The sequence below is a fragment of the Bos javanicus genome, chromosome 5 (genome assembly GCF_032452875.1).
Source record: "Bos javanicus breed banteng chromosome 5, ARS-OSU_banteng_1.0, whole genome shotgun sequence".
NCBI lineage: Eukaryota > Metazoa > Chordata > Mammalia > Artiodactyla > Bovidae > Bos > Bos javanicus.
In genome coordinates this window covers 40,353,657-40,375,509 of record NC_083872.1, presented here as the reverse complement: position 1 = coordinate 40,375,509, position 21,853 = coordinate 40,353,657, and the positions used below count along the sequence as shown (strand labels likewise).

General features: G+C 36.3%; 1 protein-coding gene across 4 annotated transcripts in view; it reads left to right on the top strand.

The window, feature by feature from the left end:
* CNTN1 (contactin 1) overlaps positions 1–21,853 on the top strand; it is a 409,422-nt gene that overhangs the window by 250,384 nt on the left and 137,185 nt on the right. For all 4 annotated transcript variants that reach the window (XM_061416436.1, XM_061416437.1, XM_061416438.1 and 1 more), the window contains 8 exons: positions 3,094–3,300; positions 5,857–5,956; positions 6,106–6,287; positions 9,217–9,341; positions 9,973–10,090; positions 14,866–15,016; positions 18,541–18,668; positions 18,979–19,154. In XM_061416436.1, the coding sequence (XP_061272420.1) occupies positions 3,094–3,300; positions 5,857–5,956; positions 6,106–6,287; positions 9,217–9,341; positions 9,973–10,090; positions 14,866–15,016; positions 18,541–18,668; positions 18,979–19,154 (1,187 nt within the window). The remainder of the gene's footprint in view (positions 1–3,093; positions 3,301–5,856; positions 5,957–6,105; positions 6,288–9,216; positions 9,342–9,972; positions 10,091–14,865; positions 15,017–18,540; positions 18,669–18,978; positions 19,155–21,853) is intronic.

Below are 21,853 nucleotides of genomic sequence, written 5' to 3'. Positions count from 1 at the left end.
CATATTGCAATTATTCTTTTGTCCAAGTAGATGGTTTATCATTAGACAATAATCTATTAAATAAATTTATATTATTAATATTACAAGTTCCACAAGGGCAATGACCAAATTTGTCTTCTTTAGTGGCACATAGAAGATAACTCAGTAAACTGGAGGGGAGGCCCAATTTTGATCCATTGAGCAGGAAGCTCCCATGGAAAATGGGATGGGTACCCACTCCACTATTCTCACCTGGAGAACCCATGGACAGAAGAGCTTGACAGGCTACAGGCCATGGGGTCGCAAAGAGTTGGACACAACTGAGTTACTAACACTTTCACATTGAATATTTAGGAAAATACACACTGAGCCTTAAACCAGCCAGACCATTTATTCTGTAGTACAAGATTTATGTTTTTACCAACACATGGCAGTAACTTCTCTGACCTAACTTTTCTGCCTTTAAGATTCAAAGAGTAAAACATTATCCTGTTCCTCTTCTCTAATGAGTGGTACACAGAAAAATTTCTTAGAATTTAGAAAAACTGAGTAATATGGTAGTTAAAATAGCCTGACCAAAGTCATATTAATATTTAGTCTGGAATTAAAATACAGGTCTCCACATTGACATAACTATGGAGTACTCAGAATATTCTGAATTAGTTTTGTGTGTGGTGTCTTGAAATATTGTATAGCTAAGAAAATTCTTCTGTAAGGAAATCTGTACTTTCCTGACTCTTTCTAATTTTTTTGGAATTTGTGTCCAGAAATCATTACAAAAATATTAATTTTCTTTTTAAGTGAGAATACAAAAATTATTTCAAAACTAGACAAACTCACATCTGTTAAAATATACTTTAAATATTATTTTGGTTTACAGTCTGTTAAAATACATGATAAATGTTATTTCTAAATACTATAAACATAGAATTATTTGTTGCCCAATTCCAAAAACCTGATTTCAGCAATTTAAGCAACCTCCAAAGTTTCTGCTTATTTTGTTTCTTCTGTGGTTTTTACCTGACCTTCTTAAATCAGCATAAGGATAACGATTAATATTAATAGAATCATTCACTTCATGGCAAATAGGTTGGGAAACAATGGAAACAGTAAAAAAGTTTATTTTCTTGAGCTCCAAATATCACTGCAGAGGGTGACTGCAGCCATGAAATTTAAAAAATTCTTGCTCCTTGGAGGAAAAGTTATGACAAACTTAGTCAGCATATTAAAAAGCAGAGACATTTCTTTGCCAACAAAGGTCCATATAGTTAAAGCTATGATTTATCCAGTAGTCATGTATGAATGTGAGAGTTGGACCATAAAGAAGGCTGAGCACTGAAGAACTGATGCTTTTGAACTGTGGTGTTGGGGATGACTTTTGAGAGTCACTTGGATAGAATGGGGATCAAACCAGTCAATCCTAAAGGAAATCAACCCTGAATATTCATTAGAAGGACTGATGCTGAAGCTGAAGCTCCAATACTTTGGCCACCTGATGCAGAGAGTCAACTCATTGGAAAAGACCCTGATGCTGGGAAAGACTGAAGGCAAGAGGAGAAGGGGACAACAGAGGATGAGTTGGTTGGATGGCATCACCGACTTAATGTGCTTGAGTTCGAGCAAGCTCTAGGAGATGTTGAAGGACAGGGAAGCCTGGCGTGCTGCAGTCTATAGGGCCACAAAGATTTGGACATGACTGAGTAACAGCAACAAGAATTATTCACAGATACAAAGGTCTAGAGAATGTGTATGCTAACAATAAGAATGCTGAGTTGGAGAAATATGGTGATTTTATTTTCTTTCAAATTTAACTTTGTATTTTCATTTTTTGAAAACAAAAAATAAACTTCTGTAATTAAAAAGTTAAGATAAATAATCTTCATTCACTTTTATGAGACTGTATATTGCTGGAGAAAATTATATAGCTAGTTTAAATGGAATCCCCTGGACTATTATTTTCAATCATACTGGACGTATATAGCATGCAATTCTTTTAGTTTTTCATATTCAGCTCTTTTTCATTCTCCATTTAGCAGCTTTACCAGTCAATCACCTTGAGTTCCATAAAACAAAATGGAATGGTGTCAGGTTATGATTATTTCATTTTTAAAATATCTTGATTTTCCACCATCTTGCATCTAAATCTTTTCTAACTTGAACTAAGAGATCTTTTTCTGAGGGTACCTTTTTTTAAATTTTAATTACCCTGAGGGTATTTTTTTCCCCCTGAGGGTATCTCCCTAGTGGCAGTTGTCTTCACATGGTTATAATGTTTTAAAGGGGATTAGGATATTGAGACTGAGAAATATGTATCACCCAGCGTTCCCTCTTACGCATTACTGCTGTGCATGATTACTGGAATGTCATCCCTCAAAACATTAAGGGGAGATCTGAATGGAAAACTGGGAAAAGAAGCAATTTAATGAGGAAATTCAACTTTTGGCCTAACCAGCCAGTATGCTTAGCCAAAGGAATTTACAACAGTTAAAAGTTACCATATGATCTGCTTCCTAATATTTAAGAAAACAAGTAAAATGCCTTTTTTCCTTTTCTGTAGTTTTTACTTTTTAATGTAGCCAGAATAGGCTGCATAAACTCATTTCTAAATCTGTCATGTATAATAGGAGAATAAAAAGATATAAAGCCACAGTACAGTTGACTTTATCTTCTAAATGCAGTAGGGAAGATGGAATTTGAAGCTATTAGACCTGGATTCAAAATCCTAATTCTACTTAGTCATGAAATTCTAAGCAAGTCATTTAAACTGAGTTGTATTTAGCCCATAATTAATTAAAAGAATATTGGTAATTCATGAATAATTGAGAAATAGATATTATTGCTTAGTATCACTTTATATTCAAACTACGGTAGCTTTTAGAAAATTTGTGCTGTTTATCTTGGCCTACTTCCAACATTTACTCTACAAAAGCCTAGATTAGATTATGTGCTAGTTTATTTCTAGAAAACAAGACTTTTCCTTTTGGAGAAGAGCTTAAAACTGAGTCAATAATATTTGAAAAGCCTAGATTAGGTTATGAACTAGCTTACTACTAGAAAACAAAATCTTTGCTTTTGGAGGGAGTTTAATACTTAGTCAACAATATTTTCTTCTAGATGATCTTAGCTACCGCTGGCTTCTAAATGAATTTCCTGTATTTATCACAATGGATAAACGAAGATTTGTGTCTCAGACAAATGGCAATCTCTACATTGCTAATGTTGAGGCATCTGACAAAGGCAACTATTCTTGCTTTGTATCCAGTCCCTCTATTACAAAGAGTGTGTTCAGCAAATTTATCCCACTCATTCCACTACCTGAACGTAAGTATATTTGTTCTCTGTTTTTGTAAGGTTGTCTACTTATGGCATACTTATAATAATGAAAAGAAATATCCAATGGGCAAACCAGCTGACTGCTTCACCAGGACAAATAGAAGACATATACTTTGAAAGTCTTGGTTTTTCCTTAGATTTTCACCTAGAGAAGATTTACATCATAAAATGTCCTAAGGTGGTTGAGTTTGAATTGGTTGCCTCCAGTTCAGTGAATGTATAGAAACCCAATTGATTTACTAGCAAAATGCCAATATATTGGTTATAAATGGGAATCACCACCCTCTGTTTTTTGTTTCATGGTCAGTCCTACTTCTTAGTCAATTTATGAAAGTGAATGATTATATCAAAACAAGCTGCAGTGATTACAGAATTGGGGTGGAAGGAAAGGCAATCAGATCATTTTTTATTTTTAAGGAATTATTTACATGAAGGAAATAAGTATATAAATTGCCTTTCTATTGTAAGTAGTGTAGGGTATGACTACTGTGGTACCATCTTGAATGACAGTTAAGAGTTAACACGTTCTTAACCGGCCTTTCCCCAGGCTTCAGTTGAATGAACTTAAATCAGAATACAATATGTTTTCTTACTTCAGGTTATTTTTATCTCAGTCCTCCTGCAACACTCATATCACTGAATTCAAGCTTCTAAGGAAATACTGGTTCTGTTGTTGGCAGACTTAAATTTGGGTCTTACCTCTAAGTTTTGTATAATAATGGTGGCAAGTCTGTCATATCACAGACATTCTATTATTATTCTCAAGATAGCAGTCAAATGGTTAGTATTCAATACACATCTTATTATCTGGCTTTTTTTTTTTACCCCTCTCAAATCTTAGGAAATACTCTCACCACTACTTCACGGAGTGAAAAGGAACCATCATGTGAAAACTTCCCTCATTTTCGTCCCTCAAAATTCAGTGCTTCTTACTTTCTTTCTCAGTGAAAAAAGTGTTTTTCCTGCTGCTCAAGCTAATTGCTGCAGCTGCTCTGATTCACATCCCATTTGTTTCATTTAAGGATGTCATTGCATCACTCTTTCTTTTCTGAGTCTTTAAACTCTCCTCCATTTGTTTCCCTCTGCATATTCTTTTGTATTCAATGCAAACAGTCTTGAGTAATCAAAACCACTTCTTATTTGCTAAATCCAAAAGACATTTTCAGATCTGATTCTGTATGAAATTTGACCCTTGTTGATCTCTTCTGCCTCTCTTGAAATCTCCTTTCTTTTCCTATTTTTTGACTATTTCTGCCTCTGCTTATTTCCCAGCTGCCTCAGTGACAACCTCTACGCAGTATCCTTCATCAGATCATCCTCATTCTCATATTTCTTTCCAATCTTTTTCTAGATAGTCTCATTCATTTATACCTTTATTTCACTAGAAGCTCTATGTGCTGACTCCAGATTCACTTCTCCAAAACTTTTCCCTAATCCTACCTACATCCTGGGCTTGACATACAGAAGCTTCTCAAGAGTGTTAAATTTGAAATATTCCAAACACATCTTTCATCTGCTCTCTAAACCTCCTCTTCTGGTGTTCTTCATCTCATTGAATAATACTATCATATTTCTCACTGGTAACTCAGGAGAGAATTTTAATCGTCAACTCCTTTCCACTGACATCCTGAGGACAGTGAACACAGCAGTTTTCATTTAGGACATAAGCACTTGGAAAGTTTGAGGAAAATGTGGAACCCAAAGATAATGATTCAGCAGACCCAGGATGTGATCCAGGAATCTATAGTTTCAATGAGTATCCCAAGTGATTTTAATGAATTGGATTTTATTAATTTATTTATTTTTACCAATACAATATTGTAAAGTAATTAACCTCCAATTAAAATAAATAAATTTATGTTTGAATTGGATTTTTGATCTGTATCTTGGGAAAACATTGATCCAAGGGGCAGTTCTTTTGATTCTGGTTCTAAAACACAACTTGGATCTGTGTTTTCCTTTCTGCTCCCACTGTGACTCTGCCCTTGTTCAGGCCCTCACTTAGAACTCTGACTCTCTGCTATATTTTTCTTCTCCATATTCCTTCCCTTAAAACTGCCAACAAATCTACTTAAACCAAAGGTAAAATTCATATTTAGTCTTTTAACAAATCCTATTAATAGCTAACCATTGAGGAAATTAATCTCAAAATCTTTAATATCAGTTTCAAACCTTCTATATTGTAGATTCAAGTTCATCTTCAACTACATATACTTCAATATCATTTTGATTCCTAGACCTTTTATAATTGCCTGCACACTCCTGAAGTTGTGTCAAAATATGCGATTTCCTCAACTTGAACTGGTCTGGTTCAAATGTCCTCTTTGCCTGAGATTCCCTCAGCTCTTATATATTTCCAACAATCCTCCTTGGCCACCACTTTTTTAGAGCATTTACTATTGATTCGGTTTATATTTCAGGTCTTTATGTATCTATTTGTCTTTCAAGTGTTCTACAGTATAAAGCACACACTCATGTTATGATTCTAAGCAGTGTATTTAGCCTTTCTGCTCTGCTTGCTAATTTTGGTTTTTCTTAAATTAGGAACAACAAAACCATATCCTGCTGATATTGTAGTTCAGTTCAAGGATGTATATGCATTGATGGGCCAAAACGTGACTTTAGAGTGTTTTGCACTTGGCAAGTAAGTATGCTCACAGTTTTCATTAATGTATATAGAGTTTAAATCTTATATTGTTAGGAAATAAATGTTAAAAATGTTTATCTATAAACATAGAGTAAATTGACTTTTAAGTGTTGTGGACTATTAGCTCTTGTTATCTTCTATTTAAGTCCTGTTCCTGATATCCGATGGCGAAAAGTCCTAGAACCAATGCCAAGCACAGCTGAGATCAGCACCTCTGGAGCTGTCCTCAAGATCTTCAATATTCAGCTAGAAGATGAAGGCATATATGAATGCGAGGCTGAGAACAATAGAGGAAAGGATAAACACCAGGCAAGAATTTATGTTCAAGGTAGATACATTGTTTTAATTTTCCACACATGTAATCAATATCTTATTTAAAACCATTTTCTAACTTGAAAACTTAGCATAAAATGATTAACCTTAAAAACAGTAATGTGTATTACATTGTGAAAAACAATAAAATATTTATCTTTATGTCCAACTAAGTCACAAAAACGAGTAGACAAGTTAGGAATTTATGCCACTGGTATTACAGGAACATGAATGGATCAATAGTAGTGTTCTTGATAATTTTGAGAAAATACAATTCATATGGCTTGTTGACTTTCTTCAGGCTCTTTTTTATTTGTAGAAACACCTATGCATTATGACATAGTTTAAGCCAGTGATTCACAAACTTTACCATGTTTTAAAATCATCTGGAGGGCTTATTTAAAGATACAAATTGCTGGTTCTCATACTCAAGAGTTTCTGAGTTAGAAGGTCTATTTGGGGTGTGAGAATTTGTATTTATAAAAAATTCTAAGGAGATGTTGATGCTACTTGTCCAGGAGCCACTCTTAGAGAATTATTGGTCTAAGGAAAGTTTTTCTTTGATACAACTTTTTGATACAAGTATTTAATTGAAATAAGCTTTATTTGGGAGGAGAGAATATAGTTTCTCAGTCAATGCTTAAAACTTTGCATACTGAAATCCTCCCTACAATGTTCTCCAATGTGAAATTTGCAGGTCACACCTGAATAAACATCTAAGTCTTTGATAAGGTCATTCACTGAAAGGATGAATGTACAGAGTGCGTCCTCAGAGGCAGACACAGTAGGAGCCAGGACAGTTAAATATAGGAAATATTTTGTCCTTGAGGGGTTCATACTCTAGTCATACTATATGAAAAACCTCCAAATTTATATGGTCATACACAGTCAAATAAATATATACCCCTAATGTATATAATTATAAAGAAAATTGTGAGTACAATATGGGGATTACATATGATATTGATTGATAAAGCATTTGATAAAGGGGTACCTTAGTCTCATCAAAGGATGGATGATAAGAAAAACTAGAGATGATGCCTGAGCTGAACTGGAATACCAGTAGACTAAAGGGTACTGTGGCAGTGTCAGGACGAACCCTTACCTCCTACCCCTAGACCCCAGGCCTCTGTCTATATAGGAATGAAGTAAGCATCTCCAACGACCCAGCACATGCAGCCTCATCACCACCATCTCAGAACGTCCACTAGGTTTAGGATTAATGTAACTTTCACCTTGTGCATTTCATCTGCCTTAAGAAGCCCTTGGACTCCAGGGCCGTCTTATGGGCTACACTTTCATACCCACATGGCTTTGCACCTTTCCTACTCAGACTCTATATTCCTTTCATTCCTAACTTCTGACGTCCTTATAATAAGCCTCTAGAACACATAGTCCATCATTATCAGAATCCCCTATATCCGTAACTTTGCACATTCCCTTTATTTATTTATTGCCTGTTTATTTATTTATTTTATTCACATTCCCTTTAGTCTTTGCTGTAACTGACACTGTTTCTACTGCAGACCACGCAAGCAGTGGCTGAATTTTCTTTCACAACCCTCATCCCCAGGTGTGACTTGTACACTTGTCCTCCTTGCTCTTTATTGCCGTTGCTAGACTACTTTCTTTTCCTTTAATGATCTAGTTTATAATCTTATGTCAGGTTACCTTCCCAACCCATTGTTCTAAGATTTTCATTATTAACAACTATCACCACTACAAGTCTTTTCATGACTTCATTCTTGGTGACATAAAATCATGTGGACTATAATAATTTTTCTAATGGTCTTGTGTCTCACTTCCTTTGAACTCCTCTCTTCCAATGATCTTGTTCTACAATCTTGCTCAGCAATCCACTCCTAAGGCTGAGGGTTCAGACCTTATTGTTACCAAAAGTGCAATCCCTTTACAATCTCAATTTAGGTGTTTAAACTCTGATCACCACCTTTCAAGCTTCAATACCCAGATTCCTACAATCCTTTTAATCTACCAGCAACTATAATCAGTTAGTCTTACTCTGTTTTAACTTCCTCTCACTTTCCCTAACTTGGCCATCTCTTTCCTAAACCTGGGTTCAATCATTATCATTTCCCTGCACACCAACTTAGCTCACTCATCTCTCTCCACTTTGTCTTGCTACTTTGGCAAAGAGTAATACTGGAAAACTCTGGCTCTCTGCCTTAGTGTCAGAACCAAGGAACTTGAATATGACTTGAAATGAGCACTACCAAATTGATTAGCCTATGTCTAGTTAAACATCACTGCATCACTAACTTTAAATAGGCCCTTAATGTTGCTTGGCAACTGGACTATTTTTCTCCAGATTTACTCACTCTCTCATTTTATTAGATGACCATATCATGCCTTCACGGTTTCCATTAAACCCACAGTAATTCCTTCTTCGACCTTCCTCTCAGCTAATAACTTGGCTTCCTATTTTACAGAGAAAATGGTAGTAATTAAATTAGAACTCTCACAAACTTCTGTTCTGTTTCTACTAACACTTGCATCTCCACCCTTATCTCTTTTTACTCTAGAGTCAGCTATTCTCTGAGGACAACACCTCCACTTGTGCACTGGACTCTATCCCTCTTACACAATAAATTGAAACATAATTCTTTCAAACCTTAAATATCAGTTTGAAAGATTTATAAGAAACAGATCAGTTATTTTAGTGTTATTTATGAATCAGCTTTCCAACAAAACATGCTTCACAAATAGAAAAACAATTATAAGTTGAATTAGAATTACCTTGTCTCTAATAATGTAAAGTTTACCTACAGACCTATATACAACTTCAATGATTCTATCATTGATTCTAAGACTCAGAGAGTATCTGATGTATTCTCCAGAAGAAAGTCAAAACTATAATATTTGTCTTCTTGAGTTGATGATGAATGCTGAGACTTGCATTTGCATTTACAATGTTCTTTACTTTTTAGCATTTCCTGAGTGGGTGGAACACATCAATGACACAGAAGTGGATATAGGCAGTGATCTCTACTGGCCTTGTGTGGCCACGGGGAAGCCCATTCCTACCATCCGATGGCTGAAGAATGGATATTCGGTATGTGTGTTCAAGCGCTTTGCAGTTCTTGAGCCTATGTTCAGGTAACATTTCCTATAATCCCGGGAAAAACTAGTGGCATGTAGGCCCTGAAATATAAAAGTTTCCTTAAAAAAAAAAAAAAAGTGAACATAAAGTGTCTTTTTTCAGCTTAAACAGTTTTCTATAATCTTATGTCTACCTTCTCTTTCTCTCTCCTTATTGTCTCCTTTGTTCCACTTCCCCCTTCTTCCTTTGCATCCATCTCCACTACCTGATATTGTCCTCTTTTTCTTACCACTGTTTCCCTGACCCCACAGAAACAGAGGTAAGAGTGAAGGTCCTACCTTTAGCCCTGGGGACAAGTAGCAGCAGTGGGATCCTTCTCTACCTTCCCACTGTAATCTCTCAGCTGGGCCGAGAGGGAAAAAGGTGGACTCTCTGCTCTGTAGGATGAATAGAACAAGAGCCACTGGGCATGGTAAGTGGGTTTTACTTCCCCATACCATGAAAACCCCACTCCACTCGACTTAATTAACAGTGGGGGAAAAATAATGTACTTAAAATGGAAGACAACCAAGCCCAAACCCAAATGAAAGCATTTCTGTTAAAGTTTTTCAAGGAGACGTGTTTTACTTTGTGTTCTTTCCAGTACCATAGAGGGGAACTGAGGCTGTATGACGTGACCTTTGAAAACGCTGGCATGTACCAGTGCATAGCTGAAAACACGCATGGAGCAATTTACGCAAATGCCGAGTTGAAGATCCTGGGTCAGTATCACTTTCTGTTTCTGTCAACAATCAGCAAGAAAGCAACACATTAAAAAGTATCTTGGGTTATCTAGATTATACTTAATTTCATATTACTTTCTTGAATTAACAGTTTCTTGAATTAGAAATTAAGCATTTCTAAAATGTGGTTTGTATTAGAATGGTATTATTTTCCTTTCATTGAAGAATAGTAAATAAATTGGAAGCAATGTAGAGTATAAAGGTTTTTAAAATGTTTTTAATGGTAAAGCAAACTTTACACATGTAAATTTTTACAAGTCTTGCTTTCTCCTATGTCTGGGCAACTAAACACTGCCAGAACATCACATAGTACAGCTGCTCCCTCAGTGCCTGTGAGGCAGCCTTGGAGAGTCTTTGGCACTCAGTAGCTTTATCAGTCCCTGGGTTTCATATCCTACAATTGCTGTTTAAAACCTTCAGCACATTCCTCAGTCCCTTTACCCCACACTGAGTTTCTTCTTCATGAAAATTGAAAATCATGGAGATAAAATGTTTCAACTTCCTATCCCTCATTCAAAACTATCTGAATCTTTACTACACTTATCCTTTAGATACTCTTTATCCAGAGGATGATGTATACCTCCTCTCGTCCAAAAATAATCCCTTTACCTCTGTACTCAAAACACATCCCTTCTCTTTGTGTGTGTATGTGTGTGTGTGAGTGTGTAAATCTGTATGTGCATATCTCTCAAGATGCCTCACTTTCTGGGCATGTTTTCCTCTTGAATTCTCCTCTCGTTTGTGTTTAGTGACTCAATGCTGATACTTCCTATATTATTTCTTCTTGATCACTTCATTTTCTCCTTTTCATCCCTTCCTTTGCTCAGTTGAAAATCTTACTGTCTTCCAGAGTTCCATTCCTCTGGCTGCATTCCATTTTCTTTCTCATTCTTTCACATATTCTATAATATTATTCCTGAATTATTATTATTTTGAAATTAATTTGAAATTAATTTGAAATTAAAATTATCCTGGATGATATCTTCTTCTCCCATTAACTATCAATGACCCCTTAAAGTATATCTCTGGGTCAGAGTTTTATCCTCAGCTTCTATCTCAGTATGAAAAACTTCTTAGCAGAAATGGTCATCTGGGTAAATTCATAGATATCCAAAACTTAGCATGTCTGAAATTAAAGTCATTATTTCTTATTCATCCACACCTTTTCCTCTTGAAATGTTTACTGTTCTAAAAAATGAAACTGTAAAGTTTAAAAATAAAATAAAATTAAAAAAAAAAAGAAACAAGGTAGTAAAAAAATAAATAAATAAATAAAAAATGAAACAATCCATTACATCCTTCTCCCCTATTACATCTATTGAATTTCTCATTTTTACCCTGTAAATCTTTCTGAGTTTTTTTACATTCTTATTTTCATTACAATTACCTTAAATAACACCTTACTATATCATGCCTTTTTCATACTACTTGAAGTGGCTATCATTGAGTTTAGTTATATTTCAAGTAATTAATCCAGATGGGCAGGCTTCCTCTTCTGGATATGATTACTGAAAAGATAAAGCAGTAACTCCGGAGAAGGCAATGGCACCCCACTCCAGTACTCTTGCCTGGAAAATCCCATGGACGGAGGAGACTGGCAGGCTGCAGTTCATGAGGTCGCTAAGAGTCGGACACAACTGAGCGACTTCACTTTCAGTTTTCACTTTCATGCACTGGAGAAGGAAATGGCAACCCACTCCAGTGTTCTTGCCTGGAGAATCCCAGGGATGGGGGAGCCTGGTGGGCTGCCATCTGTGGGGTCGCACAGAGTCAGACACGACTAAAGCGACTTAGCAGCAGCAGCAGCAGCAGCAGCAAAGCAATAACTCAGTGCAGCCTATTTGATTTTTGCTACACCAAAGGTTAGTTCTTTAAAACAGTTGTACCGCTACAAATTGAGTGACACTAAAAGAATGTGAAAGGCAGTGAAATAATAATAAGAAAGTATTAAATAAAACTATCTTTTAAAAGAGTTGAGGCCTTCTTAATTTTAACTTTCCCTGATTCTTCTTAAATTTTAAGGATCATATTCCATTTCTTCCCCTTAAAATCAAAATTCATTGCTAATATCTTCAATCTAGCTTCTTTGGGTATCAAGCAGATGTTTAGGCTTAGGCTTCATACTGTATCACTTTGGTGAAAAGTACAAAGAAATCATTTGACTTTTAGAGAAGATATGAGGTGAGTTTCAATTATTTCCCAAATGTAAACTCTTTTGTTTTCTGTTGTAATTTCTTCTTTTTAAAAAAATCAGTTTATCATTTTTTTAATCAGAGGATAATTACTTTACAATACTGTGATGGTTTTTGCAACACATAAACATAAATTGGCATACATGTGTACCCTCCATCCTGAGCCCCTCTCCAACCTCGCTCTCTATCCTATCCCTCTGGGTTTTCCCAGAGCACCAGCTTTGGGTGACCATAATTGTTATACATTATAAAATGATAAGAAAATACCACAGTTCAGATTGAAAGATCTCTTTGTCTTCAAGCCAAAAACCTTCCAATCATTGAATGTCTATTAATGTAGTAATTAAGCAAACTGAGCATTTTGAGATTGAGATAAATTCCTGGGCATCTTTATATTTGTTTCAATATATTTTTTTGTTTATTGCCTGTAGAAATGGTGTTTCTCGTTCTTCTTTCTTGAGTTATTTAGCTAACTTTTATTTATCTACGAAAGGATTATTGAGTACTTTTGCTGTACCATATATTAGTCTATAATAAGCTCAATAAAGAGCAAAGAGAATATACATACATACCTATGTATATATATATGTGTGTGTGTATACACATATATATGAACATAGTCTAGATTCTGTCACTAGAAATTCAAATATTACATAAGCATGAAGTCATTCTAATGACTGGACAAAAGCAACTATTTTATTAAAAGTAAACTGATTCAAGAAAAATTCTCATTTTATAGATGAATTTAGGCTTTTTAAATATAATTCTATTACATTTTCTCTCATTTTACAAACAATATGTTACCCATAATATTTATTGAACCTAGACAGAGTACCCGGAGAAGGCAATGGCATCCCACTCCAGTACTCTTGCCTGGAAAATCCCATGGATGGAGGAGCCTGGTAGGCTGCAGTCCGTGGGGTCGCTAAGAGTCAGACATGACTGAGCGACTTCACTTTCACTTTTTGCTTTCATGCATCGGAGAAGGAAATGGCAACCCATTCCAGTGTTCTTGCCTGGAGGATCCCAGGGATGGTGGAGCCTGATGGGCTGCCATCTATGGGGTCGCACAGAGTCGGACATGACTGAAGCAACTTAGCAGCAGCAGACAGAGTACCACATGCTGTGTTAGGTATACAACACAAGTTGGTTGTTTACTTATGTATTTATTGCCAATTATAAAACACAAACTAGAAGAACAATGGAATAACCTAAATCTTTTCCATAAGAAATGTGTTCCTCAGAGTACGTTTCTCACTTCCTAGAAGTGCTGAATTTCAGGTTCACCCCAGACCTACTGAGATCTCAACAGCATTTTTACTGAGATCCTCCAATGGTTCTGATGCTCAGATAAAATTTGAGAATCATGGAACTAGATGATGAAGCACCAAGACCTGGATAAAGATATACTTAGACTCAGAAAAAGCTGTAGAAAGGACAGTTACAGATCACTGGAATATGTGGAAATAGAAGGAATTCCCCCAGAGTCTGGGGGAAGATGAAGAGATTGAGAAATGAGCTAGATGTGGAGACACTAAAGAAAGTGAGATATCATTAAGTAAGTGATTTTAGGCTCTAACCTGTTTTCATAATTATTGTTCTATACTTTGAGGTAAGGAGATGTATCATGTACTCCTCAGTTAATTGAAAACATCATTCCCATAGCTGTTTGTAGGTTGGTCTTAAATGCAGGGGTTTCTGTTTATTAAGGCATCTCATAGTGTCTGCAACATAGTTGGTGCTCAATAAATGTTTGGATAATGAAGGAGGAGTCTTATAGTTTACTGAAAAGAGCATGCTTGTGAATCAGATGGAACTAGATTCAAATCTAACTCCCATCTGATAACCCTCTGCCTGTTGCACCTTTGACAGGTTACATAATCTTAATAGATATTAGTTTTCTCACTTGTAAACTAGAGACTGTTCAAAGTATGCTTAAAGAATACTAATTATAAATATGTGTCAGCATTAATAATGGTGCTCCATTTCCTCCAGCCTTTCACTTAACTTCCCTTGTGAAATTGAGTCAAGAAAATTGAATTAGATATTACCTTAAAAATTATACAGCATTTGACTGCAACTACAATTTATAATAATCCAGTTATCACCAAGAATTGCACATTTAAAATGGGCAAGATTTGATAAATAAAATATACCTTAGTGAAGTTATTAAAGCAAAGGAAAACTACTAGTGTTATGTATGGAATGTCTGTTGGTCATAGTGGATAATATTTGGTGAGATTAATCCTCTCTGGCTTCCCAAGTGGCTCAGCGGTAAAGAATCCACCTGCCAATGCAGGATACCCAGGTTTGATCCCTGGGTTGGGAAGATCCCCTGAAGAAGGAAATGGCAACCCACTCCAGTATTCTTGCCTCGGAAACCCCATGGACAGAGAATCCCAGTGGGCTATAGTCCATGGGGTCACAAAAATCAGACACAATGACCAACAGCAACAGTCCTTTCTATTGATTATTAATCAAAAGGAAATAAAAAGTGCTATAGTATAGAAGAATTTTTTTCTTTTTAGTAAAAAAAGAAAATAACTAGTTCTTTCTTTTTAGCTTTGGCTCCAACTTTTGAAATGAATCCTATGAAGAAAAAGATCCTGGCTGCTAAAGGAGGACGGGTTATAATTGAATGCAAACCCAAAGCTGCACCCAAACCAACATTTTTATGGAGTAAAGGCACAGAGCGGCTTGTCAATAGCAGCAGGTTAGTCCAGAATGCAGTTCAGTATTTGGAAAAGCTTACTTTGTAAAGAACCTGCTTTCACATTCATAATGTAAATATTTTTGTTCTAACTTTTTTCCACAGATGATATCACAGTTCTAAGGTAAACCAAAATACTTACCCATCACTGTCCCTATCTATTATAAACATTTAAACATCTACAATTTATAAGGATATTTTAAAAGTGAGGCCCAGAGATTTGTGATAAACTGCCCAAGGCTTCAAAAGTAATTAACAATGAGAAATAGAACAGAATCTAATTTTTACCTAACAAGCACATCTATAGCCATTCATATTTGATTTAATTTTATGTGATTAGTCTATTAAACATTTCAGTAGGGAAATAAAAGGTGATTTCAAAGTACAAGTCACCTCTTCCCATCTTCCAAAGTGAACAGGAACTTCTAATCTTCCTAACTACCTATCAGTATTTTAGAGGCTTTGGGATAAAACAAAGCATATAGCTTGCATAGATTATTTGCATAAAAGCCAAACTGAATGGTTTTTATAAGTTTTCCAGAAGAAGTTATGATTATATTGAGTACTAAAGTATGGGGAGAAGCAAGTCATGTTGGGAAATAAGAGAAGTGGGATATGAAGGTTGAGGAGCAAGAAATATTTCATTCAGGGGAGTGTAGTATGTGCAAAGGCCCTAAGGCAGAGGGCAGAGGACGTATAAAGATTGTAAAAACTAAAATCAGTGTGGCTGTCTTTAGAGGAAAATGAAGAGTGTTAAGGGATGACACATAGTAAGCCAGATGATCAGCAATGTTTTTTGTGCTGAGGGACTTGGCTTCATCTACGAGTAATGGAAATCTGTCTAGAGGCTTAAATGAGGGAGGGGAAAAGTAGCCTTTGCTTTAAAAAATATTCTGGCAAAATGTAAAATATAAATCTTCTTATAATAATCCAATAAAGAATGTAAGATGGATGCTATCATCTCTATTTTTATATATCTAAAGCCTGGAAGGAGAAGGCAATGGCACCCCACTCCAATACTCTTGCCTGGAAAATCCCATAGACAGAGGAGCCTGGTGGGCTGCAGTCCATGGGGTCGCGAAGAGTCAGACATGACTGACCGACTTCACTTTCACGCATTGGAGAAGGAAATGGCAACCCACTCCAGTGTTCTTGCCTGGAGAATTCCAGGGATGGTGGAGCCTGATGGGCTGCCGTCTATGGGGTCGCACAGAGTCAGACACGACTGAAGCAACTTAGCAGCAGCAGCAGCAAAGCCTGGAAAGGTTTAAGTAACCTTCTGAAAATATCTCAAATGATCTCTAAGCTAGAACTTTGAACTTGTGCCATGTTGATATGAAATGAACATATTTCTCTTGTTAGGATAATCGCAGGTATGACTGTGTATATGACAGAAATGGAGTGGGAAGGGGTAGGCAGGGACAGCAGCTGTTTCCCAGAACACATTAACTTTTATAGTTAATATGTTTGACTAAGAGTTATTAAGACTTTAACAAAATAATACCTGAAGAATTAGTGTTAAAGGAAAAGTCAACTTGTGCAATATAGCATTGAAACTTCAGCAGTCAGACGAAGAATGATATAGCCCGTAATCTAAAGGTAGTTCCATTCTCAGGTATTCACTACTACAACAGCCTGGGGCATGGCGTTCCCTATTGGCTGCACCGTTAGCTCTCTCTCCTTAATGAAGAAAATCTTGCTCTGATTCCTATGAGGATTCATGTCATAGGCCTCTGCAACCATGGATTTCTCAGAACCATGCTTCATGGATTATACTGAGATAATTTTGGCAACAAGTGACTAATTTATTAAAGACCATGTGGTTCCTGGCTTCTGCGACTGTTTATCTATATCATATTTTCTGAAAATAAGACATATATTTCACTTGTATATGAAATCTAAAATACGACACGAATGAACTTACTTACAAAACAGAAACAGACTCACAGGCACAGAGAAGAGACTTATTGCCAAGGAGGAGGAGGTTGGAGGAGGGATGGGTTGGGAGTTTGGGATTAGTAGATGCAAACTCTTATATACAGACTGGATTAACAATAAGGTCCTACTGTAAAGCACAGAATAGTCAATATCCTGTAATAAACCATAATGGAAAACAATTTTAAAGCTTTATAAAATAATGTAAAAATCCAGGGTCAGATAATCCAATAATGATTCTAAGTGCAAACATTATATAATAAAGTTATATAATAATAACCAAAGTATTGATATATGTAATATAAATCATGTATGATATATCATAATATATGTGATATTAATATCATATGAATTAGATGTAAAAGTTATAAGAAATGAGTTTTTGGTCTCCTGGCTCTAAGGAAGAGGCAGACAGGCAGAGGGAACAGATTTAAGTTCTATTAGTATGAAAGATTTAGTTTACATTCATAGAAGACTTTCCTAAGTAGTAATTTATATAGAAGCTTTCACCAAGGGATGTTTTACAATATCTTTGTTTGAAAGTTTCTAAAAATAAAATATGTTTGTATTTCTCTGTAACTGTGGAAATAACAGTCTGTTCTAACTTTCAAGTCTGAAGTTCTGAGGTCACTTTCCTGGAAGATCTGGACTCATATGTTTCAGGCTTGTGACTTGTCTAAGTCTATCTCACAGTGGTTTAAAAATCATTTACAGTGGTGTGTAAACAGCCACTGCTTCAGTCAGACTTCATGTAGTTCATATATTCAAAATCAGCTTATTTGAGTGCCTCTTCATTGTTCCATGTCTTCCTCCTTAAGGAGTTTCTGGAAAATACTATTTTTTGTTTTGTTTTTTCCTAATGAATATATACGTTAATCGATATGTTAACTAGTTGGACACAGGGCTAAAAACAAAACAGATAAAAATTACTGACATCTAATGCAAAGATCGATAAATAAGTAAAACTGAAGTACTTTTCTGATGAAATATGTATTAGGAAGAAAAATTCTGGGAACAAGGATAGCATGAGGAATGCCGGGACAGTAGCAGAGCATGTGTGCCTGTGTGCATGTCGTAATATCTGGAGTTATCAGGCAAAGCTTTCCTGAAGGTGCCACTGGGGAAAACCCTGAAGAATGTAGGAAATGAACTGTGAAATTGTACTGGGCCTGAAAGGACAATCTGAGGACTGTGGCCCTTACTACGCATAAGGTGGAAAAGTCACTGGAGGGTCCTGAGCTGTGGAGTGACATCAGTGAGCCAGAGAGTGATATGATACTAGTTATATGACATATATCTTCATGTCTGGCTGACATGTGGGAATGAAGACTGTGGAGAGACAAGGATGGCAGCAGGAAGATAGGATTACTGTGATAGTCCAAGAAAAAGAAGATTGCTTCCCAAAACAATTTGATGTTGGAAAGAATGTTCTAAACAAAGGCAGAATGTTTCATCTTTTAAAAGTCTCTGTCAAGCAATTTATATAAAATGTTAATGATACAAAGATGTTAGTGTTTTTAATCTAGTACATAGAATAATGGCATATTTCATTAAATTAATTTTGTGAAGTATGTATTTTTTTCATTTCATAGAATACTCATTTGGGAAGATGGTAGCTTAGAAATCAATAACATTACAAGGAGTGATGGAGGTGTCTATACATGCTTTGTGGAAAATAATAAAGGGAAGGCTAATAGCACTGGGACTCTTGTTATCACAGGTAAGAAAACATTTGATTAATTTTACATTTTTTTCTAAAGTTTAACAATGCTTAGTTTCTAATGTGCCATAAGACATGTGATTCTGTACCAAGCTTATGAGACAACTCATGTATTGATGCTTCCACTTCAAAAGCCTTCTGGGCAAATCTCTTGCTTGATGAAACTGTCCCTGGAATTTGATTAGTAGACATCTTACTCCTTTGCCCAGGGAATTCAATTATATTGATTTTTATTTTGTAATATACCAGATAATATGGTGTCTCCTAATTTTTTGAAATGTGCTTTACTCCTCTATTTAAAAATATTTAGATCCCACACGAATTATATTGGCCCCGATTAACGCTGATATCACTGTTGGAGAAAATGCCACCATGCAGTGTGCCGCTTCCTTTGATCCTGCCCTGGATCTGACATTTGTTTGGTCCTTCAATGGTTATGTGATCGACTTTAACAAAGAGAACATTCATTACCAGCGGAATTTTATGGTATGTGTTTTATTTATGGCATGTCCTTATTTTCATCTTATTAACATTCTGATAATGCCCATGTGTCTGCACTGGAATTTTATTACTAAATCATATACTTGAGATTGAAAAACAGGCAATATTGTTTTCATGGGCCTCCTTAAATTAATTGTAGTATTAAACCTTTCTAAAAATGATTAGCCCTGAGGATTTTGGTAGTGAGCCACTAGGGAAGCCCAACAATACTGGAGTGGGTAGCCTATCCCTTCTTCAGTGGATCTTCCTGACCCAGGAATCGAATCATGGTCTCCTGCATTGCAGGTTACCAGCTGACTACTAGGAAAGCCCTCATTATGTCCATTTTCTCTTTATTGTAATACAATTTTATGTTAATGTGCACTCTACCTCATTATATCTATACTTCAGGTTCTAAGTGACTTCATTTCAAATGAGGTAAGAGAACAGAACTTATCCTTTACTATAATGATGATTTTAGGTCATTTATTTTTTTTTTCGTTGAGGGTAAGAAATAGACAAAATATATACATGGAAAGCTCAACATTCAGAAAACTAAGATCATGGCATCTGGTCCCATCAATTCATGGGAAATAGATGGGGAAACAGTGGAAACAGTGTCAGACTTTATTTTAGGGGCTCCAAAATCACTGCAGATGGTGATTGCAGCCATGAAATTAAAAGACACTTACTCCTTGGAAGGAAAGTTATGACAACCTAGATAGCATATTCAAAAGCAGAGCCATTACTTTGCCAACAAAGGTTCATCTAGTCAAGGCTATGGTTTTTCCACTGGTCATGTATGAATGTGAGAGTTGAACTGTGAAGAAGGCTGAGCACCAAAGAACTGATGCTTTTGAACTGTGGTGTTGGAAAACTCTTGAGAGTCCCTTGGACTACAAGGAGATCCAACCAGTCCATCCTAAAGGAGATCAGTCCTGGGTGTTTATTGGAAGGATTGATGCTGAAACTCCAGTACTTTGGCCACCTTATGTGAAGAGTTGACTCATTGGAAAAGACTCTGATTCTGGAGGGATTGGGGGCAGGAGGAGAAGGGGACAACAGAGGATGAGATGGCTGGATGGCATCACCAACTTGATGGACATGAGTTTGAGTAAACTCTGGGAGTTGGTGATAGACAGGGAGGCCTGGCGTGCTGTGATTCACGGGGTCGCAAAGAGTCGGACACAACTGAGCGCCTGAACTGACTGATACATGGAAAGGTTTGGAGAAGTAGTTCATGTGATTTTTAAAGGTCTAAATGGCTGTATTTTAAGAATAGGAAGCATGGTGATGTCACTGTATAGAAATAAAGAAAACAGAGGAAAAGGAGGAGGGGGTAATGCAGGAGGGGGTAAACTTCTGTAGGAACACCCTTGGTTGCACTGATTCGTGAAGTCGCTCAGCCGTGTCCGACTCTTTGCGACCCCGTGGACTGTAGCCCCCCAGGCTCCTCCGTCCAAGGGATTCTCCAGGCTAGAATACTGGAGTGGGTTGCCATTTCCTTCTCCATTGCACTGATAAGGCTCCTTAAATTATGATGAATTTAAAGTGCAAATTGATCACTGCTCCTGTCAGTCTGTTCTCTAGAAAAGCAATCGTTTAAGAGCCTAAAGATCTATCTAGACCATATGCTTAGTTAAGAAACTAAGTTACTTCTTTTAGAAGTCAATTATAATAAGTTTGAATTAACTCAGTATAGTATTTAAGATTTTTCAAGTCCTATGAAATCTGAAGTTTGATACATGTGAAGTGAAGTGAAGTGAACTCGCTCAGACATGTCTGACTCTTTGTGACCCCGTGGACTATAGCCCGCCAGGCTCCTCTGTCCATGGGATTCTCCAGGCAAGAATACTGGAGTGGGTTGCCATTTCCTTCTCCAGGGGATCTTCCCAACCCAGGGATCGAACTCAAGTCTGCCACATGGCAGGCAGATGCTTTATCGTCTGAGCCACCAGGGAATCATAATATTATACTTTCAGATTGTCTGTTGCTGCTGCTGCTAAGTCGCTTCAGTGGTGTCCAATTCTGTGCGACCCCATTGACGGCAGCTCACCAGGCTCCTCTGTCCACAGGATTCTCTAGGCAAGAGTACTGGAGTGGGTTGCCATTTCCTTCTACATTCAAATTGTCTAACTATCCTTAAAAAATTCATCTAGAACATCACACTTTAAAAAGCCAAAACAAGCATTCAGTCAGGTTGAGACTGATTTTAATGGGCTAAAAAGACTTATTTTTAATTCTTTATTAGATAGATGCATAAAACAATTATCAACACAGTATCAATATTTATGCCTTCCGTATGTCCGCTGTAATTCCAGTGTCTTTCTTTTTAATCTAACAGATCTAGGTACAACTGCGCATATACGGGGAATCTACTGTCTTTCAGTTTCTGAACCAAATTTACACTTTAAAACTAAACAACTGGAAATTTATGGAAGATAATTTTAACAGAACATGTGATACTTTTTCCTTATATGCCTATTTTGATGTGCTTAATCATAAGCATGACCAACATTAGTAAATTTGGTACCATTGTCTTTGATAATTTCTTCACATTATGTTTTGTTTTGCAAGAAAAGCCAATACCACTCAGTTTTCATTCATTTGAAGAAAAAAAAAAGTAAACAAAATAGAGGTTTGTTTGTTTTTTTTTTAAGTAGACTTTTGAATTTTAGTTCCTTGGTGTTATACACTGAATACTG